The sequence below is a fragment of the Neolamprologus multifasciatus genome, chromosome 17 (assembly GCF_963576455.1).
Source record: "Neolamprologus multifasciatus chromosome 17, fNeoMul1.2, whole genome shotgun sequence".
Taxonomy (NCBI): domain Eukaryota; kingdom Metazoa; phylum Chordata; class Actinopteri; order Cichliformes; family Cichlidae; genus Neolamprologus; species Neolamprologus multifasciatus.
This window is the reverse complement of record NC_140455.1, coordinates 13,655,111-13,677,853: the sequence shown is the minus strand read 5'-3', so window position 1 is coordinate 13,677,853 and position 22,743 is coordinate 13,655,111. Positions and strand designations below refer to the sequence as shown.

Sequence of the window (22,743 nt, the reverse complement as noted above, 5' to 3'; positions counted from 1 at the left end):
TTGACATAGTGGCCTGCAGAGAACAAACTAAGACCAGTCATTACTAGATTGTTGATAACCAGAGATGGGCAGTAACACGTTACAAGTAACACGTTAGTGTAATCCGATTACTTTTTTCAAGTAACGAGTAAAGACAGGGATTACTATTGCAAAGAAGGTAATTTGGTTACTGTTACTTTCCCGTGAGCATGCTGCGTTACTAAAACCGTGATTTTTTTTTTGTGTGTGAGTGTCTCACGACAATGACCTAAGCGAGTGCGACATTCGTGGCAACAGCTGCGTGCAGATCAACAATAGATAATATAATGGCTACTATAGTATATCTCGAGAGAGAGTATGACCGTGCAGCATTTAAAGTGTGGAAGTACTGACCTTACTTTGAGTTTGATTCCGTAAGTGACAAAAACATTAGTGTCCGCTGTTCGAAGAAAACTTTTACAGCGAAAACCCCCCCCTAAATTTCCGCACAATCACCGAGTACGCTACGCTGCCACGGGAATGTGAAATTCACAGAGAAACTCCCGGATTCTTCCACTGACATGACAGCTGCGACACACCTGCACCAGGGCGCATGCTCCACTCTGCTAAACAGGTGAAAATAGACCAGGGGTAGGCAACTCCAGGCCTCGAGTGCCGGTGTCCTGCAGGTTTTAGATGTGTCCTTGAGCCAACGCAGCTGATTCAAATGGCTAAATTTCCTCCTCAACATGTCATGAAGTTCTCCAGAGGCCTGGGAATGAACTAATCATTTGATTCCAGTGTGCTGACCCAGGGTGATATCTAAAACCTGCAGGACACTGGCACTCGAGGCCTGGAGTTGCCTACCCCTGAAATAGAGCAACAGGACCGCTGATTCTTTGATTTTATTTATTTTCTGCTGTGTTTTACTTGCATCTGTTTGAAAAAGTGAGTTTAAACACAAAAGCCTATTTTCTATATGCTGGAATGTGCAGAAAATAGGTTTAAATGTTAAACAAATTTCTTCCAGTCAGAGAATATTGCATATAATTAAAGTTTTGCTTGATGCATAAAGTTAAAAGATTAAAACTAATAAAACAAGTTTTAAAAAGAGACTTTTTCATTTGATTACATTTTATATGATGGATTATGCAGAAAAATGGTGTAAAATGTTTTTAAAGATTAACTAAGTAACTAATTTGTAACCAACTTTAAGGTATAAAGGTGAATTACAGCGCAATAATTACTTGGGCTCGTAATAAGACCCTGGCCAGAATCAGAAGACACCAAATTCGCATGGAGCCAAAGTATTGAGCAGCAATAATGACCTGGACACAATGTTAACTTTTGAGTAGCCACTCTTGTATTGTTACAAGGTATAACAGATATTTGTCCAATTTGTACAGATAAAGAAAAAAAATAAAATAAAATAAAATAAATAGTGTGCACACTCAAACAAAATAAAAGTTCTCGTTGGGGCCCTTTAAGAATTTAGAGTTAAGCTGGCGATAGCCAACTTCAAAGGTCCTTGTGAGTGTAATTGGAATGTATGAGTGTGTGGTGTGTATCTTCTTTTGGGTAGATCGTCCTCAAAGTGGTTGGCTCGCCATCTTTCACAACCAGGATATCGTCCTGGTCCTTGGACTTTTCTGTCCTCTCCAAAAAACCTGACCTATAATCCAGGTCATAAAATGTACATTCTAATCAGTCTGTTTCAGATGCACTGTTTTTAAGGTTAAAATGTAAAATCAAAATATTGCATCAACCTCATATTCATTGCATCAACATCTTAAATCTTATCAAATCTCACAGTTCTGTTGTACAACATTCAATTTTCAAGTATATCAAATATGAGAACTAAACATCTAAGTTGCTCAAATATGTCTCTATTCATGTAAACATTAATTAAACAATACTTATGGTAAGTAACCATTGACATTCAAAATACAATACACCATAACAAATTCAGAACTATGTGCAAATAAGCAACAAAATATACATGTGAGTTCAGTTCAGAGGTATTAAAGCAGTGTGCTTAATTTCTCCACACTATAGGCCTATTCGTGAGAGAGAAATGCACTAAAAATTACCCTCTTGGTTACTTTAAACTCACAGTGAACTGCCAAAAATTAGCTTTAGAGCAGCTAAGAACATGTTGCTCACCGTTGCTCTGTTTCACAAAAGCTCAACATACACTGGTGTCGGAATTGCAGCAGCTCTCCGGATGAAAGGTGAGTGGTTAGCCTGTGAGACACCGAGCTAGCATTAGCGTGATCACGACGGTAAGTCTCTACAACTTTTTTTCCTTCGGAATAACAGTTGTCTTACCGACGTTGCTTTTCTCCTTCATCCAGCCACTCGACTCCGGATTTCCAGCAGGTAAGTATGCTGGCTTCCTTTCCTCTCAATTCTGAGTTTTTCCCTCTCTTTTGTCCGTGGATTTCTCGATTTGAGTAGCAGATGCCTCCACTCCTCTTGCTGAGATGAGAAAAAACCCGGGAACTCCATGCACCTTCACCTCACTTCCTGGCTGACAGGGTCAATGCGGCCTGGGTAGGCTCTGATTGGTTGCTGAGCTAGTTGCCTCACGTGGGGTGAACTGAGAGGTGCATTCAATGGTCATAGGAAATATGACACTTTATTGGTGTGAACAGTTAAAATAAAGAGAATAAATACTCTTTCTTCTCTATCATTGGTGTAAATGTTGTTTTTTTCATCTGGGCTACAAATTACTTTCAAAAAATAAGTAATCAGTATAGTAAAAGGATTACTTTTGGGGGTAATAATCAGTAATTAGTTACTGATTACTTTTTTCAAGTAACTTGACCAACCCTGTTCATAACTATGCAACTGACAAATAAAGAATCTTGAATAAGGTTAAAACCAGAGGATGCTTGCTGACATTTTGGAATAAATTTAGTCAAATTAGAAATCATCAAATAAGATATTCCAACATTTTCATGGCTCATTATAAATAAAGACTAATTTTGTAGTTGCAATATATGCATAGATGGTGGGTTTTTACACTGCGTGCTGAAGGATCTCGCTCCTTCACAACAGGTGGCCACATGGACGCGATTTTTTGAAAGTGAATCCAGTTTTCATGATCCAAAATTGCGTTAGGTTAAGCGCATGACTCGTGACACGGGCTGACACTAATGGGAATCACTAGACCATAAATGTACGCCAACAAGGAGACTAACTGAAAAGTCTTTAATGCAACAACGTGAGCCGTGGCTGTATTTCCCAGCTGCCCTGCTCCGTCTCTGCTTCAGGGGGTAAAGGAGTCGGTGGGAGAACTGCAAGTCCCAGAGGTCTCGGCATCAGGGCTGTGAGAACATGGCAGCGCCGTCCAGCAGCAGCACGTGCAGCGGGGTTATGGAGCGGTGTATCCGGGAGCGGGTTCCCCCGCTGCTCACCGACTTGTACCAGTTCACCATGGCGTACGCGTACTGGCGGGCCGGTCGCCACGACGAGCACGCCGTGTTCGAGCTCTTCTTCAGGGACAATCCGTTCGGCGGAGGCTTCTCGCTGTTCGCCGGGGTGCACGACTGCCTGCTGTTCCTGCGCAGCTTTCGCTTCGCAGACGAAGGTGAGGAGATCAACTAACTAACTAACTACATGTTAGTGTCACTGACTACAAACTGGACATAAACGCTAGATTAAATAATAAAAGTCTCGTTATTAATCCGCTGACAGTCACTTTTCTCTCCCGTGGAGCTCTGGTAGGCATACAGAACTGGTTGCGCAATATTACTTATTTCTTAAGAACTGGAAAAGAGAAAGTAGTGACTTGTGAAAACTTACAGAAGCCCAAGAAGCAACTGTGCTTCTTTAAGTTCGTAAAGTCCAGTTTCCCCAAAGCCGTTAAGAATACCACCATTAATCGTATGATCGTGTTACTATTTGTTCCACCAGCAGCAGCTTTGCTACTCCAGGACCGATTTAACCGCAAAAGGCACACAGGGGCTCTGCAACCTTGGTTTTATGTAGGAATATAAGCAAATCATCTGTAGCCCACTGCACATCTACCTCAGACTGACTGCCAGGTGTTAGTGCTCTGTCTGTCTGTATGAGAGTGACAGCAGTCAGTCCGAGTGGGACCACTATTGATTTTGGATACATAGATATGCCAGTCCAGCATCAGTATCAGATAACATGACGGCATTAGATGTTTCTACCTATCCCAGTAACTAATGTTAATGTGCTGCCCTCGCTTTGATTTAGGACTGTTTCAGTGTTTGAAAGTGATGAGGTTTGCACAGTAGTACACAGCAGAGGAGCACTGTTTCACACTGCCTTCAAAGTGGTGGACCTATGATGTTTCTTCTATACATGTGTTGGAACGTGTACTTGAGTAAAAACTGGAAATCTATTTTCTCTACCACAAAAGTATAGTCTAAAGTAGCTTAACATCCTCAGTTAAGTAAGTAAGTAACCCACCAATTTCTGTGCAATACTTGAATTAATGCACTTTTTAAAACTTTAGCAGCTGCACAGGTGAAAAGTAATCAGCGCTAAGACAGGATCACTGTGCCACACTTGTGCAACATGTTTAGTCTAACCTTCATTCTAGTCGCACCACTGATTTACAGGAAACGGTGTGATTTATTTATTTATTTTTCTGTTCCTGTGAGTGTAGGTGCGTGAGACAGGAGGACAAACAGAGAAGTGAGTCAGGAGAGTGTTACAGGGTTGTGTTAACATTTTGTGTTCACGGATCCAGATGTGGAGTTCCTGCGCTCTGTCATGCCTCCAGACACTGACCCTGCCTTCTTCCAGTTTCTGCGATGCCTCGACTGCTCGGGTGTAACGCTGCATTCCGTCCCCGAAGGCACTGTGGTCTTTGCCAGGGTGAGCTATGAGTCTTTAAGGTTAAACTGAGGTTCAAAGGTCACAGTCTGAGGGACTAACTAGTGCTGCATGTAATCATATCTTCAGGTGCCTCTCATGGAAGTGGCTGGTCCACTGGCTGTGGTACAACTACTGGAGACAAGTCTATTGTGTCTTGTCAACTATGCCAGGTAATACATAGTCATATTTCTGTTTTTCCTGGAAAAGTAACGTCCTGGTTATTTTCCCATGTTGTGCCATCTATAAAGCTACTGCGTTCACCCCGAGGACCTTAGGAAATATATTTCTGAAGAATTCTATTTCATATTTGGGAAAATGTAAATAAGCTTATTTGCGATATTTTGTTTGTTGCTTTCATGGAATATAAATGTCATATACTGTAGCTTCATTGAAGCAAAGCTAAATTTATATAATGGACTGTTGCTTCAGTGTCCTCTCTCTTCTCTGTTGTCAGTCTGGTCTGCACTAATGCTGCCCGTTTCCGTCTGGCGGCAGGCCCTAAGAGGAAGCTGCTGGAAATGGGCCTCAGGAGGGCTCAGGGTCCAGATGGAGGACTCACCGCCTCCCGATACACACACATCGGAGGTGAATGCTGTGTGATTACTTTGTTTTGATCCTCCCAGATCTGTACAGACAACTTGGCACATTTGTGGAGTTGTCACTTAATGGCTGCTTTCATATATTTTTTAAAAAATGCCAATATCAAAAATCAGAAATGTGATTTTTTGATATTGGCATTCCATCCAACGAAACTCATGAAGAGGACGCCTGTCTTAATGAGAGGATAAAAGCATCTATCTGTAACCTCTGAAGGAATGTAGCGATCTGGACTTCATTTCCATGCTGTCTTACACAGCGTGTCTGCAGTATTTACTGAAATTCCCAAAAAACATTACTATATGACATCAAATGAACAAAAACCAGCATGTTTTATGTTAAAATAATGACATGGATTTGAAATGTGGAAATGATTTTCTTCTGTTCTGCATACACACAGAGACTTTAGCTTTATTCCATCTTTCAGGGTTTGATCTTACCAGTAATGTTCAGGCTGGTTTCCTGTTTGGAATCCCAGTTGCAGGGACCATGGCACACTCGTACGTAACTTCTTTTACCTCCCTGGAGGAAGTGCGGCCGCAAGTGAGTATGTGCGCTCTGTCTTTACGTCATCTGAATGGAACCATACCATTCAGATAATTGAGCTACACATCTTATGTGTTTATACTGGCAAACCAGAACATGACTTCCATTTTACACTCAGCAGGCTTTGTAAAGATCAGCTGTGACATTTTCCACGACTCATTAATGCAAATATCTTATGAGCCAATCACATGGCAGCAGTGCATTTAAGTGAATTAAAACATGACTGTACTAGCAAGGTCTACCAAAAAAGCTGGTCTGGGAGTTTATGTAAGGTAAAGGCGATGTAATATTAGAGAGAATACAAGAATCAGACCACTCGGCGACAGTGGGGAGGAAGCACTTCGTCTTAATTGGATGAGATCATAGAGAAAATGTTAACAAAAGACACAAGAGCCCCCCCCCCCCCCCCCCCCCAGGTGTGGGGGCCTACCTCCCCTTACCACACTCCATGCCTGATGCCCTCATGTGTTGGTGGTTCCCGGTGTCTGGGGCTGGGCGCTCAGGTATGTACTGGCTCACTCCCAGTGGCTGCTTGACAAGGCCTGGCGCCCGGGACTCAGTCGGGCCCCTTCTAGGGGGTGGGGCACCCCCCTAACAGTGGGCCCCTCAGTCTGCTCTGATGCGGCTGGCTGCTGGCAGAGCCTGCAGGCACCTCACTGCAGCCCCCTGTGGCTTCAGCACCGTGGCTGCTGGATGACCCTCAGCTCTCTTCAGTTCTTTCCAGGAGAGTGGTGCGGCTGTAATAACTTAAAATAAAATAAATGAATAATAATAAAGACCAATCAAGTGGACTGATATGGCAAAGCCATAATGACCCACTTAGAAAAATAAATCCGTTGGGCGTCTTTCTTGGCCGTCAGACAATAATTCTGATTGCTGAAGTACCAAACGGAACAGGTGAAAAAACACCCAAAAAACAGAAACTACCAGAGAGAGTTGACAAATGAAAATGAACGACGTGCACCAGTGGCATATAAACACCACAGTCCCCAGCCACCTGAGTTATTACCACCATAACTACGGGATGGTTAAAAAGATTCAGCTCCCATTTGAACCCTAATTTCAAAAGTAGAGAGGGTATCAGTCTCCTGAGGGCTGGTTTCACAGGAGAGGCACACGTTAGGCTCTCCTTCTGTTGTAATTTGGTAACTGAAATGCTCTATTGCATTTAACAAACTCTTAAACGTCTTGTTTGTCTCTTTACAGACGCTTTCGGCGGTGAACGGGGACCATAATCCAGTCGATATCATTTCTTTGACAAAAGGCTGGCTGAGTCGTGTGTGTGAACTTCTGGGAGCAGAGCCAGGGAAGATCCATGAGGGAGAGCTGGCTGCTTTCTTGTCTTATGCCATCGCGTATCCTCAGAACTTCCTCCCAGTGATTGACAGCTACAGTGTTGGCTGGTAACTCCTGCCTTACATTAAGTTTTTAAAGTTTACACTGCATATATGAGATAAAGCTGACGAATTGGCAGTTTGGCTAATGAAAGCCAGAAAATTAAGAAGCTATAAAAACTAAAGGAACACTTTTTAATCAGAATAAAGCATCTAGTCACTGAAACTTCTGGGATTAGAGTTAAAATAATGAGACAAGCCCCAAAACAAAGGTGGAGGCCACTGACATGTTCCCCTCATCTTTTCTGACTGATTTATTCATTGGTTTTGCATTTGGCTACAGTCAGAGTCACTACCTTTAGCATGAGGTGATACCTGGACCCTACTGATGTTGTAGAGGTAATCCAACTCCACATCAGCCTACCACAAGGTAGGCTGGGTCTTCCAGCAAAGTTTGAAGTGCATGGAAGAGATTCCAGGAGACAGGCGGTTGCTCTAGGAGAGCTGGACTGGACAGGAAAAGGTCTTTAACCCACCAGCAGGACCTGTATCTGCTCTGTTGCGCAATAAGGAACAGGATGAGTAATGCCATAGTCTTATGAAATGACCTTCATAGGCCACTGGCGTGAATGTCTCTGAGCTAACAATCACAAACAGACAAGAGTGGCCCTAGTGCCTGATGACCTTGGAGCACAATTAGCATTTTTCATACAATATTAGAACTGGCAGGTCCACCACTGGTGCCCTGTGATTTTCAGTTTAAGAGCAGGTTCACCCTGAGCGCATGTGACTGATGTGTCTGGAGAAGCTGTGGGGAATGTTATGTAAAATCATTAAACATGACTGGATTGGTGGTGGGTCATTGATGGTCAGGGGAGGCATATCCATGGAAGGACACAGACTTGTGCAGGCCAGGCAGTGGCACCCTGACTTACATTAGGTATCAGTTTCAGGTGATGAGAGTATGCAGTCAGCTCCTGGAGGACGAAGGAATTGATACCACTGACTGGCCCTTCTCCTTTAAGCCTTCTCTTTTCTCCATTCCCTTGCTTTGTTTCCATTAAACAAAGCTAAACACAAAGCAGTTCAATGATCTCATCTATTCTGTGTGTAAATATAATTTCAGTAGCGGCATCTTGAACTTCTGTGCTGTGGCACTGGTACTGTGTGAGCTGGGCTACAGGCCTGTCGGGGTTCGTCTTGACAGCGGGGACCTTTGCAAGCAGTCCCTTGATGTGCACCGTGTCTTCAGACTCTGCAGCGAGCAGTGAGTAAGGTGTCCTCCCGTCTGTCTTTGAACTTACAGTGAGATATTTTCTCACTCCTCCAGAGATCTGTGGCTCACGTCTAATTTTGTGTCACTGCTTTTTGATTCCTCCCTTATTGTTCATTTCATCTCTGCAGATTCTCCATTCCTGCTTTTGATTCCCTGATCATCGTTGGGACTAATAACATCTCAGAAGAGAGCTTGGCTGAAGTCAACAGTAAGGTAAATTGAGTGGCCATACAGGGTAATTCATTAGGAGTCAGTCAAATTTTGTGACTTGTAAAAGTGACTCCCTGCAAGACCTTTCCATGTCATCTTGATGTGTCATTGTCTTAGGAGAACGAGATCAGTGTAGTTGGTGTTGGAACACATCTGGTGACTTGCACAAAACAACCTTCCCTTGGCTGTGTATATAAGGTAATTTAATGAGAATTCACACTTACTAGCCTCTCACCTCTCCTGCTATGTTAACACCTGTATGGTTTTGTTTGTTCCTCTGTTCATTAGCTGGTGGAGGTGAGAGGAAGACCCAGGATGAAGGTCAGTGAGGACCCAGAAAAGAGCACTGTTCCTGGGAGGAAAGCTGTCTACCGGCTAATAGATCCTGAAGGTGAGAATTATTGAGTACTGCCTGCTGCGGCTGAGCTTCTTTCTCTGTGTGGCACAACAACGGGAACGCCACAAATTACTTGTTATAAATGATCACAGAGACAGGTCCGTGAATGGCAGTATGATCGTCCCATTAGGCAGAAATGAATATGTTCCTGTAAATCTATAATTGGTTTCTGTCCTTTCTCCTCTGCAGGTCATCCATTTCTAGACGTGGTATGTCTGGCGGTGGAGTCTCCTCCAGAGGCGGGACTCCCACTGAGCTGTTACCCCCTGGGATGCAACCACACCGCCCTCTCAGTCACTCCAGCTCGGGTCACCTGTCTGCGTCAGGAAGTGTTTAGTAAAGGACAGGTGAGGATGGGCCGCTCTCTCAAACATTAGCAGACAGCTTATGAAGAATTGTGGGATAATCACACTGAAGACATACTTTTTTTAATCTTTGTATCTTAAAGATTTTCCATTTAGATTTTTAATCAGTGACTAAGAAGTTTACAAAGAACACTAAACGTATGTAATATAACAGCAAAAAAAAGTACTTTCTTTAAAAACTATTAAAAAAAAATCACTCTTCATGTACTAAACAGTACCAAACAAGCCACTATAGTGTGTGGGAGCTTTGCCTTTATGAGTGTCTCCAACATTTTCTAGGTCACACAGCCTTTGTGCAGCGCTGCAGAAACTAGAGCAAAGGTCCAGAGCTCCCTCCAGACTCTGCACCCTCGGCACAAGAGACTGCAGAAGCCGGATTCCTACACAGTAAGTCTCAGTACAAGCTGTACTGAATGCAAGAGTACAGGCCAACTTAGTCCTTCACTAAGATTCAGAAATTAACTCTCACAGATTGTGAAAGATTTCTTTACCTATGCCTGTGGCTTTCTCTTCCACTAGGTGGCACTCTCCCAGAAACTCCACAACATGGTCAAAGAAATCCAAAAAGGAAGCAGCAACAACACCAACTTTCTTTTAGCCAACTAAAGAGAATCAAGTGTTTCCTAAATTGCCTCACAGAAGTTCTTATATTTATAGAGTATCGTCTGAATGAACCCTTACAGTGGGGACACTCTCCAAATACTGGAATAACAGCTGTTGTGTCACCTGTGTTATTCAGATGTAATGAATGTTTTTAAAGAAGGATTAAAATAAAGGTGTTTAGTGCAAAGACCATCAGGGTTAGACACTCTTTTAGACATATCCTTATAGTTATGTTTTCTACATTTGGAAACTTTGGACAATAAATGTCCAAAAAATCTAAAAACAGGAGCCACACTGTGAAATGAAGACATGACAGTGCAGAAATAATCATATTCTCTGAACCAGACTTTGCTCCCTGGTTGCAGATGACCTTAACATGAACTTAATGTTATTCATCTACTGAAGAAAGACGTGTTTGGAAACTAGAAAAAAAATAGAAAGCTGCCCGTGCATTAATTATTTTTTCATATTAATAATATTCTAAACTTAGGACTAAGACTCAGGTTAGTGGATTTTTTAAAATAAATATATAACCTCAGACCCTTTGATCATGCATTTGAAAAAGTGGAAGCAATTACAGGTTGATATTTTAGTTCCTGTCAAAGATTGATTTTGTTTGACAGTATATAAGCTAAGGAAGTTTGACCCTAAAGTATTTGTGGTTTCTTATCCATAACACTTCATCCATAATCACAGTAATCAACATTTTTATGTAGGTGAGACAACACAGGATGAAGGCACTGAGGAATATCGAAATTTCAGGTTACTTTAGGTTCATGACACTGTCGTATTTTCACTTAAATTGAGAGGAAATCACCAGATTATAGATTACGTTTCCTTTGTCCACATGATATGAATGTAAAACGATTCATATGTAATATGTAAAACACACACTTTTCATATTTAATTTTAAAATTCCAGAAATCCTGCTGTGCAAAAAAAAGTTATCTTCATATAATCACCTTGAGTGTGGGGGTCTTTAAAATTCTAACTGATAACTTGTATTTAACAATAAAATCTCATCTTCAATAACAAAGGCTGCTTTCTGTGAGCAAGAAATCACCACTTCAGTTGTATTTACATCTCTGAACTTTCCTGCTGTATTACTGCAAATTATAGCACTTTTTTTTTTTAACCAACAAGTGTATTGATTGTCATTGAGTGCTTGATTTATGGAACAGTTTTACCTAATTTGTTTCTTTCTGGGCTCTTAATATGAAAAAAAATGACACAACAATTAGGTTTTTATCAAATATTCACATTTATGTTTTGAAAAGGTATGCTCAAGTTAAACATAGAAATGTAACAAAGTTGTAAACATAAAATAATATTCTTTATGTTAGTAATAAACAAGCCCAGGTTTGTAGTGATATGTGTTAGTAATAAAAACCTATTCACAACTAAAGTCTCTCAAATCCAATGGAAGGACTCAGTAAAAGATAAATGGCTGCTTGTGTTAAATCCACACAGAAAAAGAAAGTTCTAAAGCTGTGTATAAGTCCTTGGACTCACGTGTAGCTTATTTCTTTCAGCTGTTCTGACAGTATCTGTGTTTCTGTCCAGTGATGGTAAAGAAACTGAAAATCAAAGACTGTTTCCAAGTGTTCTTCTCATTTACCTACAAACCAAACATATGCCACTAAAACAGTATTAAATGTGCCATGATAACAACTAAGTTCATTCAACATGTTTTTCTGGTTTTTGCAGTTTATGGTTTCTTTGCAGGATTCATTTTAAGTTTGAAAAGAAGCAGCAGAGTAAAGATGGAGACAGAGTGCAATGGTACTGCTCTTAGTTTAGATGTAAAATTTAACCTTTAGGCGATTAACTGAATGCTCACCATTCCTCTTTACTCTGCTTCAATCTGAAAACTGTTGGCTACAATTCTCTACCCCCCCCCCCCCCCCCCCCCCCAAGCCTCTTTTCCTTGCTGCTGCAGGACATGTGAGAAGAGTTCTCTTGAATTCTGATTGGCTGCCTGCTGACCAGTGGTAGTGGAACTGGAGATACACCCAGTGGACATATGGAGCTGATTAAAAACAGAGAGGCAGTGATATCATCCTTGACTGTCTCAGCGGTGGATCAGTCCACACTCTTTTACAACCTCAGGGAGTCCTGCTAATGCACATTACTGAACTTTAGTCTATTTCACTACATAAATAATGGTCAGTAGTGGGCGAGTTATTCCTTTAGTTATGGGGATCACAAGGCACAAATCCTCTATCCAAAATTCCACGACACTACTTTTAAGCCATCCCTAATTTCTTTATATTTTGCTGGAAAAATGGGAAATAGGTGATTTATTGGAATGTCCAAACATATGGAAATGGAGTATATAAGGCAAAACCAGTTTGTGCTGTTCTATAGTTTGAAAGTCTGTAAGGCATGACCACCTTTACTCTATAAGTAGTTTTCAGGAATAGTGCTCCAGGATTCTTGCAAGACATTCAAGCTCTTCTTTTGGATGTTGGCTGCCTTTTGTTCTGTTCTCTGCCAAGATGATCCTACACTGCTTCAATAATGTTGAGGTCTGGTCTCTGCTGAGGCCAGTCAATGATTGATAGTGTCATGGATAAAACACTGTTTTGGGATTATTGTCATGATGAAAAACTTTCTATTTTTGTGTTCATAATGCCATCAATTTTGACAAGTTCCCCAACACCACTGGCTGAAGTGCAATTCAAACCCACCTTGTTTGTGCAAAGATACAACTCAATGCCTGTCAAACAGTCTTTTCTTTAGCAATTTGTCAATTTGGTTTTTTGTATCTGTGTAAAGAAATGCGAACCAATTATGTGCTTTTTGCCTCTGGCTGCTAGTAACAAAGTGTCTAAAGGTATAATTTTAAGTTGTTTCTTTGCTAAGTGTTCTGTTTCCTGCAGACAACACACTGATACACTGTTTTAATGCTTGGCTGATAGTGTGTGTTGGGAAGGTTACTTTTAAAATGTATTCCATTACAGATTACAGAATACATGCCCCAAAATGTATTCTGTAACGTATTCCGTTACATTACTCAATGAGAGTAACGTATTCTGAATACTTTGGATTACTTAATATATTATCATGCTGTTTACAACTAGTGAATGTACTATTGCTGTGATTTATTACTGTTACTGAAGGTCCGCGGCTCCGAACCGTAGTAAAGGGACCTCTGGCTAATATGTCAGGCTCGTAGCCAAAAAATAGCTTTACTTTGTTGTCTGGGTCAACTTTGCTTGCGAGAGACAGAGAGAGGCGTTGAAAGGCTGCTCCAACGGAACTTATTGTTTTTGGAGGAAAACACGAACACAGCTTACAGTCGAGTCTTAATAGCTTACTTACAACTGGGCTCGTCAGGCACTCTTCTTGGCTGCAGTGGTTATTATTATATTTACATGCATCCAGCTCCCATTTTTGCTTGATGACAGCTCATACTTTTCCTTTTTCTCCCTCCCTCGCTTACAGACACATAACGTGTATGGCAGTCCATTCTCCCTGCAGCACGGACTACACTGCCTATGATGCTACATTATTTAGAGCTATACCTGTAGCATTCTGCCTATTAGCTTAGCACAACAACAACAAAAAGGCGCTCTCTCACCCAGGAAACACGCAGAGAGAGAGAGCGTCACCCTGTAACCATGGCAACCGTAACGCTGCCGCCTGGAACAACAGAACATAGCTGTCAAACAAAACCCAAACAGTCCTGACCCGCCACAATATGAAACAGGAAAATACCACTGTGTAATCCATTTATTTCAACAAAGTAACTGTATTCTAAATACCACCTTTTTAAACGGTAACTGTAACGGAATACAGTTACTCATATTTTGTATTTTAAATACGTAACGGCGGTACATGTATTCCGTTACTCCCCAACACTGCTGATAGGTCAGTGGTAAGTGACTTAAAAAACAAAAGTGGCGATGTGCATAGACACGACTGAAAACGAGTGAAAATCTCCAGAAAAAAAAGTTTGAAAGACCTTGAGCTATTGCTCGGGACCACTTTAAAAGTTAGAAGAATGTATTTTTTATTATAAGAAAAATAAATGACTAGTGGCTCAAGAGTTCTGCAAAGTACTGTACATAATAAAAGTTACTAAAGTTTTGCATTGTGCAGTAAGATGAGAATCAATTTATTATCCTGTTAGGTCCACATATATTTGGACTTCTTCTTCTCTATTTTTCCTATCCTTCTGTTCATTCTCTCCCAACCTCTCTGTCCTTTTTCTTTCTCTTTGTCATTCCCCAGTTATGTCTGTTCTGATTGTAATGACTTAAAATAAAATAACAATATTAAAATTAAAAAAGTAATAAAAAAAATCCTGACAAAATTCTAATTAACTATGACAATCAAGTGGACCAGTATAGCAAAAGGTCCACTTGGCAAAATCAATCTGGGCATTTTCCTTGGACTTCAGAAGACAATTCCGATTGCTACAGTGACGCAAAAAAAAAGAAAGAAAAAAAAGTGATCAATACAATCCTAAAATTAGTTCTAATAGGTACATTAAGAAACCACAGAGCAGCATTTTGAACAGAGTTCATGGTGACTTTTTAGGGATACCCCAGAGGAGGGAGTGGAAGCTGTATATACTAGATGGACATGACAAACTGGTTTTAGACTCAGATTCTGACTCTAACCAGTATTCTTTTTATTTCAAGGACATAAATTACTATATTTGGAAAGAATGGGGGCATATTAAATAGCACACACAATTTGCAAAGTGCATCCATAAAATAAGCGCAAGATGCAGACATATTGGCTAATTGGTGCTAGGTAATGGACTGATAAGCCACTTCAATTTCATCCCCCAGAATTAAAGCACAAACTTGCTGAATGGTCTGTTGTACACTGCAAACATGTTGGTCAGATAATCCATCAAAATGCTCCCAAACATGCTCCCCTTATTAACAGTATTAGTTTACAACGATTATATATATAATGTCCTGGAAATCTAAATTTCAGCTACGACATAAAAACAAAACAAAATAAACAAAAAGAACAACCTCTAGCGAGCTCACCAGTCGAGTAAAACCTTTGATTTACTGCTACTGGGTGACACATCAGTGACCTTTGTAATTTGAACCGCACTTAACCTCCTGACATGCCCAGATACCCGCTGAGTCCACTGCGCATTCGCTGCAGAAAACGCTTTCACCTGCAGATCTTGTAGAGGCCGGCAGAGGGCGCTCTGTTCTCTGGCTTCTCTCCCTCTCTGGCTGTCCCTGCGACTCTCCCTCTACTCCCCTCATCTTCCCTCAGATACTGTACAGCAGGCAAAAAAAACAAAAAAAAAGTCGGATCAAGCTTTTCCGGTCTGCTGGCACTAATTTCCTCTCAAGACCTCTGGCGTTGAAGCTGAGGATACGCACAGATCCAGAGACAGAGAGCGACATCCTGGGTAAGGAGCAGCAGGGAGGACCTGGTGAAATTAACGGCACAGCCTCGCACCCGTCTTAAGGGGTTTTCTACCACGGGTGAGTGGATCCTGTGAGCTGGGAGAGGAGGAACAGAGAGGGAGAAGGGTGCAGAATGCTTCGGCAGATGGGAGCGCTCCCGAGTCTCGTCGCGGCTGCTCCGTGCTCTCCCATCCGCGCGTCTCTTCGTCTCCGTGAAGCCGCCACATAGCGGCCGCCGCTGCCCGTCCTTCTCTCCGCCGCCACTCCGGGTATTTGCCCGGCTCGTTATTGCATAACCCAGCGTCTTTGTCGCCAGCCCCGACTTGATTCTCGTCAGTCAGCGGTGAGGGGATCCACATCTTGTTTACCGGCCCAGCGAGAGCAGCGAGGCGTCCAAGCAGGATTTAAAGCCGGATCATCACGCTGTCTGGCGGTGATGAGGACTCTCCCCGAGTGGATTTCACTGGTGTGCTGCCAGAAGCATCTGGAAAGGATAAGACAGGAATACACTCCCCCCTCCAGAGTACCAGAGGACAGTTCACATCTCAGACGTGTCGGTGTTTGAGCTGTGCAGCTGCTGACTGATGTCTTTTAGCTTGTGTTTTACTGGGGAATAGTTTTATTCACTCTGGCTGCCCCAACTGACACAGCTCATAACCAGATTTCCTCCTGACCCCAGTGGGCTTGAACATGTTGAATACCCCTGTCCTTGTTGCTTGCAGCTGGTGACTGAAGGATAAGCATCCTATTCGAGAAATCACAACAGATTAGTAATCCAGCAAGGTTTACTTTTAGCGATGCAGTGAAGATGTGTGCAGCCAGATTCAGTGGCTGCCTCAATGGCTGTGCTGAGGATGCCCCCAGTAGTGTTGCAGGGGCTGCTGGTTCAGTCATGGTCTCCAGGATGCTGGACTGGTCTGAGGCAGGTGCCCGCATCCTCCACAGCCTGGAAATGGGCACAGTGATGACCATCTTCTATCAGAAAAAGTCTCAGCGCCCTGAGAGGAGAACGTTCCAGATAAGGCAGGACACGAGGCAGATAGTGTGGAGCAGAAACCCAGACAAAATAGAAGGAGAGAGTAAGTATAAAATTGGGGATTGATTTCTGTGAAATGTTTAAAGTCAGTAATTCATGTTGAAAAGTCAAACAGTTCTTCTAAACTAGCAGCAGTGAAACAATTGTGCTTTTAAGGCTAATCCAATGTTTGTGTCTGCCAAGTTTAAACCAGCCCGCAAAACACAAGCACGTTTAAACCATGGAAACATCTGTCTCACATTTATAACATGCAGAAGTGTGTTTGAGTCAACCAAAGAGTCAACCTGGTTGAGCCTTTCCATCTTGGAGCTGTTCTGAAACAAGACCACAGATTCAGACAGCAGCGCTCCATATAAAACAACCTGAAGAACCAATCCCATAAACGTATAGGTTTGCTCTACATCACAGGTGTCGAACTCCAGTCCTCAAAGGCCGCTGTCCTGAAACGTTTCCATGTGTCCGTGCTGCAACAGTGGAGAAAATTAGTAGGTCATTATCAGAACTCTATAGAACTTGACTGCATGCTGAGGTGGCAATTCAGCCATTTGATTCATGGTACAGCAGCTCATGAATATGGTGCAATAAAAGTACTTTTAGAAGTTAAAACTTAAATTTATTTAAACTTACTTGCACAGGGTTAGGGGTTGCCACCTCGGCATGCAGTCAAGTCTTTCCAATGACCTAATTTTATTCAGGTTTGTGCAGCAGGGACACATTTCAAAGTTTTTCGAGGACTGGAGTTTGACACACGGTCAGAGCTGCTGACCATGCATGTAACGCATTATTAGAAATCTGAGTATGATGTTATTTATGTGGACTCTTTCAGCTCATTGTGAAAGTCTCTACTGCTGTTTTGGACCATTGTGCTTAATTCTCTCCTCTGCTCGCTGTTTTCTGTCTGGTTTAGGTTGATACCTGGCTTTTTTTAAGGCAGTAAATGAGAATTAAAAAAAACCCCATCGTCACTTCATCAAGATAAGGTTATTAAAGAAAATCCAATATTCTGATCTTCCAGTTGAGTCTTTACCTGAAAAATCTTCAAAATAGATATTATGCTCCATATAAAAATGGTTAGAAACAGTCTCACATACATGTAGTGCCAACACTAGACAGCAGATTTTGAAATGAAATGAAAGGCAGTGATCAATACAGTTTTCTCCAGGTGTTAATCTGCTTAACAGGGCTAACTAGCATAAGCAACATGAGCACTTGGCTAATTAGCCATCAATATATAATTCACATTATCAGAATTATGTCCTGACCCCTGTTTCCAGTTATTATGTGTATTTATGTGTATGCTCATATGCTCCCTAACTTGCTGCACTTATGCAAGATTTCTGTATCCTGCTATTAAATAACGAGAGCTCAACAGCAGGGGCAGTGGATCATGTGTTTGATGACCTGAAGTTGAGGCAGCAGCACAGAAAGGCCTTCTGTCTTGAACCATCACACCCATGTTCACAGACTCATCAAGCCTCAAAGATAAATCTGCGGATGTGACAAAGATTTGCATTCACACAAATGAATGTTAATGGCTGTGTTTACGCTATATTTATGAGTTAAATGAAGGAGAACAATAGATCCCATTGAACTTCTTAACATTTTTTACACACCTCACACAGTACAGCCTCTGTCTGAGTGCTCACTGCTGATCCGTACAGAGAGAATACCTTGTTCTGAAAGCAAGGCATAATTGCGTGATGTGGTACTGTGTATTTTTTCTTCTTCTTTGGGAGGTGGGGCTGTTGTAGGGCTATAAAAAGTCGGTAAATCTAGAGAAAATAGTTGATATAGAGATATATAGTTGGCAACACTGCTGTAAATAAGGGATGGAGGCATACAGAGAATTCTCTTTATTGAAAAAAAGAGAATCTATGTCTATTATTAAAAAATAATATATATAACAAACAAATATCCAGATACATACAGTGATTACATAGTTATGAAAAAGCATTATAAAAATGCAAAATAACTACAGCTAGCAAAATAACAATAATTGGGTGTATTTCTCTATAGCAGAGGTTTGATTGATTTTAAATATTTGTGCTCAGAAATCTTTTAACTATTGAGAATAACACATTCATACAGGATATGATGGCGCTGTTTTCCACAAATCACATGCACAGATTCTGTATCAGAAGATGTTGAAGTATCAGCCAACGATTAGGTGTCAGTGAAATATGCTGACAAGCAGAGAAACAGGACACCACAGTCTGCTTCCTCAGCTCTGTGTTCACGCTTTTAAGAGGTGATTACCAACTATAGACTGTATGTAAACGATGGATATGGACACCTTGATGTTGGTCACTGGGCTGCAAAGTTTTTTAAAGCCTCAAGCTGAGGATTTTTGCAGGTGCCATTGTCAATAGAGACCTGTCCTAAACCACACTCTGCTTTAATGTCCTAAACAGTGTGAAATCCACTTCTTGAAAACACCACCTTCAAGCGGTTACATCTTTTAAATCCATCCATCCATCCATTTTTTTTAAATACAGCATACCAGCTGTGACCCTTTAAGATACAGTTTACTGTTAATTTTTATCTGTTATGGCGGCAGGATAAAGGATAAAAGTACAGTCAAGTGCCTAGTGAGGCCTTATACTGAGACAGTGCAAATTTACAGAAATTACACATTTTGTTGCTTTTATGTTTGCCAGTCTCAGTTTCTTTGTCCATAAGTGGATAAAGAAAGTGAGGTTTTACAAACCAAATGACACAAATATTTATGCACACCGTGTGTGTTTGTGTGTACAGCACTTTCTTTCTCCACAGTGCGCCTGTGGGCAAAGAAACTTTGACTGCCTAAAATAAAACCAACTTCAAAGTAAATGTAGGAAAAGCTGGCTTTGAAGGCTTAGCCAACTGTTTAATCAAGTTTCTTCTGATTTAAAACTAAATTTGTCCAGTTTTACGCTCTAATTCAGATTCCTTATAAAGGTTTTGTATTTAACAATTTTAAGAGTGTTTTAGAGCTTTAAAGTTTGATTTCTCATGGAACTCATGGCTCAGTAGCTGTCCTTTTTCGGGGGTTTTGAGCTATGAGATTCCCTCTGTAGTCACTGGATGAAAACCAGACCTGATGTGGTTGAAAGCTCAGGAAAAAGGCATTGTTTTGCTGGTGATGCAAAAAGCTCTGAGATCTGGAGGCTGCTTAAGCTTGGAGCAAAAACAATATATAGTTAACTGATCCTTTGAAAAAACAGGTTTGTAAAAGTGTTGCTGTAAAATGACATTTTGCTGCGGCAGGCTGTTCCCCACAGTGTCGGAGTGTCTCCCATCCCGACACTGTGACAGGGCCCTCAGAGGACAGACAGATCATGACCCTGTGACCTCTGTTTCCTCCAAGTCAGCCTGCCTGTCACTCTCAGCACACATGCTGCTGCGGCGTGGATCTTTGGCCAGTTTTAGCTTTTCTGCCGGCTGCCCAACCTCCTGACTGACTGACTGGCGGGTTGTGGGCTTAGACGACTGAGACAGCCTATTGGAGTGGAGTCAAGTGGCAGTGGTAAACTTAAAGCAGGCGGCTGTTGTTGGGCTGTTGATTCGTCCTGTCTGGGGTGTGGACGCTATTGTCTGCGTCCTGGATTTTGTTGCCCGGGGGTGGATTTGTTACAGATTCTGTTAGTATTGAGAAAACTTATGGTATTCACAACTGGCATGATAGAGTTTCCTTCTGTCTGCCATGTGTTATTTTAACTCCAGCAACTCTTCAGAGGCGACGCATAACCCTGACAACCAAGAAAACTGAGGTTTAAAATAGGTGTCAAGTGTTGTATTTTGATCCAAGCCATGATTTTTTTTAAAACCAAACCAAGTAGGTCATATATACAAATATATATATACAATATTCTGTAAGTCTTGAGACAACTGAATTTCTGTGAAAAATTGGAAATTGGTGCAGCGATTTATTGAAAGCTATCCAAACATAAATGGATATATAATCTATAAGGCAACAAGAGAGTGGTTCAGGACAGCCTCCTTGTAATTTCGATAAGTATTCTTCATGAGTAGCACTCCAAGCTTCTTAAGCTCTTCTTTGGATGGTGGCTGCCCTTTGTGCTGTTATTTGTCAAGATGATCCCACACCACTTCAATAAAGTTCAGGTCTGGATTCTGGGGAGGCCAGTCCATGACCGATAATATTTTATTGTGTTTTTGCATCTAAGTATGCTTTTACTGGATGTGTTTGGGGTCATTGTCATGCTGAAAAATGAGGCTGCTGCCAATCAGACATTTTCCTTGAAAAGCAGCCCTAAACCATGACATACATTTGAAGTTAGGATTCACTACAGGATCTGTTGCCACTGATTTTTATTAAAGTCATTGTGTAATTTGGCTTACGAATGGCTTAATAATAAGATATATTGTGTTATTTGCTTTGTGAGGGTTTCGATCATTGTCTGTTGTGTGAGCAGCAGAATGAAATTATTGGTCCCACTGCCAGTCTCTTCAGCCTTCAAATGTGGACTCTTTCACCTTTTAAAAGCAACTTAAGTTTGTGCCCATGGACACAAATCTGTAAATTGCGGTCTGATGGCAAATTGCCTTCAAGTAAACAAAAGTAAAAAGGAATAAACATAAATAAAAAATCTTTTTTTCACATCTAACAACACAAAACATTAAAACTTTTCACGAACTATTTTATGAACACATTCGCAATGAAAAGCTAAAACATACAGCACAGAAGCTGGGAGAACACAGAAAAGCTAGCCTATCGTTTTTAGATGACCTTCCTTTTTTGTCTTTTAAATTGTTGAGCTGTGATATTCAAACTGTAGCAAAGTTCACGTGTGCCATCTCGGCCCTCTGTTTCAACAACAAACAGTTCAGTATCAGTAATCATTTCTTAAGCTAGCAGTCATTTAAAGGGTTGGTCAAGTCAACAGTTGTTAGAACCACAGACTGTAAGTAAAAGATGGTTTCTGGACTTCTCTGCATCTCATTTTTCACAATCAGATGTTGTCACTTGCTCTGCAGATGATGTCCAGTAGGTGAATAATGAAGAATTTATTAATACTGTTCAGTTATCTGTAGTGGCCCCTCCTCTCTTCTGAACTCTCCTCTGCCAATCTTTCTCTGAACACTCAGAGGCTGATTTAAACTTAATTGTAAACCCAGCAAAAAACAGCACCTTGGCTAATGAAGGGAAAAACATTCAAGTGTGAGCATGTACAAAATCACAGAGAACACTTACTCTGTCCAAGTCTACACATTCCCACAATGGTAAAAACAAAAACACCCCGTTTACACAAAAACACAAAAAAAACCTCCCACTGGACAAACTCATCAGTAGATTCTAGGAATTCAGCAGGTCTCTCCTTGACTTTAGCTCCCACAGCTCTTACTCTCAGCCACCCATGTTTATCCCTCCTCCTCTCGCCTCTCCATTTTCTTCCCCCAGCTGTTCTTTCTCATTTTCCTGCCCCCACGCATTCACCTAAACACCCTTCTCATTTCCAGATTTTCTCTGACCTCCCACATTATTTTCTCACTCTGCTTTCTTTCACTTTCTTTTTGCAGTTACAGGCTCATTTATCTCACGCTTAGACCATCATGACCTTCCCCTTCTCTCCTGCTTTTCTTTCCTTTGTTTTTGTTGTTTTTTTTCCCCTACTGTTTGCTCAGCTATGTACACACCTGCATGCTTGGATTCAGTGTTTTTTGTCTGAGATGAGCACTTTGGCAAACAGTGGAGGTATTAAATCTTGAGGCAAAGGAAGTATGGGGTTATCAAGGAGTGTCTCACTTCCTGCCTCAGATTGAAGGGCTGAAAACAAAAGGCCCAGCGTCATCTACAGGAAGCAGAGACATGGTCCACAAATGAGGAGTTGGATGTTTGAGATACTCAGAGTGATTTGAATCAACAAGGAACAGTTTTGTTCTTGATTAGGGTTAGCCAGAGTCAGTTTATCTGAAATGTGCATATGTAAGATCACTATGCTGAAAAATATAAGATTGCTCTCAGTGGTGTCGATTGTCCTCCCATCTTTAAATTTTTTCTTTAGCTCCATTAAGCTGGGACCATACAGAGTATAGAAAAGTAGTTTCAGAATCTGAAAAATGAAGTCTGCATTCTTTTTTTTTATTTTTTATTTTATTTTATTTTTTTTATTTATTTTTTTATTTTTTATTTTTTTTGCCTGTCCCGTTTGGCTCTTTTGCCATCAGAATTATTGTCTA

The 22,743-nt window shown here is 41.2% G+C and overlaps 2 protein-coding genes across 4 annotated transcripts in view; both read left to right on the top strand.

Moving 5' to 3' along the window:
• Window positions 1-3,149: 3,149 nt before the first annotated feature.
• naprt (nicotinate phosphoribosyltransferase) lies at window positions 3,150-12,015 on the top strand. 2 transcript variants are annotated; one of them, XM_085137631.1, is made up of 13 exons: window positions 3,150-3,550; window positions 4,685-4,812; window positions 4,900-4,982; window positions 5,267-5,397; window positions 5,837-5,952; window positions 7,162-7,358; window positions 8,416-8,556; window positions 8,694-8,778; window positions 8,893-8,973; window positions 9,064-9,166; window positions 9,362-9,519; window positions 9,817-9,924; window positions 10,057-12,015. In XM_085137631.1, exons 1-13 carry the CDS (start codon window positions 3,298-3,300, stop codon window positions 10,141-10,143), a joined length of 1,671 nt encoding a protein of 556 aa, XP_084993757.1. In that variant the 5' UTR covers window positions 3,150-3,297; the 3' UTR covers window positions 10,144-12,015. The 2 variants fall into 2 exon arrangements, with proteins under 2 accessions (XP_084993757.1, XP_084993758.1); XM_085137632.1 differs by having other exon boundaries at window positions 3,427-3,550; window positions 4,601-4,812.
• A 3,327-nt stretch (window positions 12,016-15,342) lies between these two features.
• The window catches only part of LOC146499066 (1-phosphatidylinositol 4,5-bisphosphate phosphodiesterase gamma-1-like), a 48,138-nt gene continuing 40,737 nt past the window's right edge, over window positions 15,343-22,743 (top strand). For both annotated transcript variants that reach the window (XM_085137629.1, XM_085137627.1), the window contains exon 1: window positions 15,343-16,606. In XM_085137629.1, the coding sequence (XP_084993755.1) occupies window positions 16,336-16,606 (271 nt within the window). In that variant the 5' untranslated portion in view covers window positions 15,343-16,335. The remainder of the gene's footprint in view (window positions 16,607-22,743) is intronic.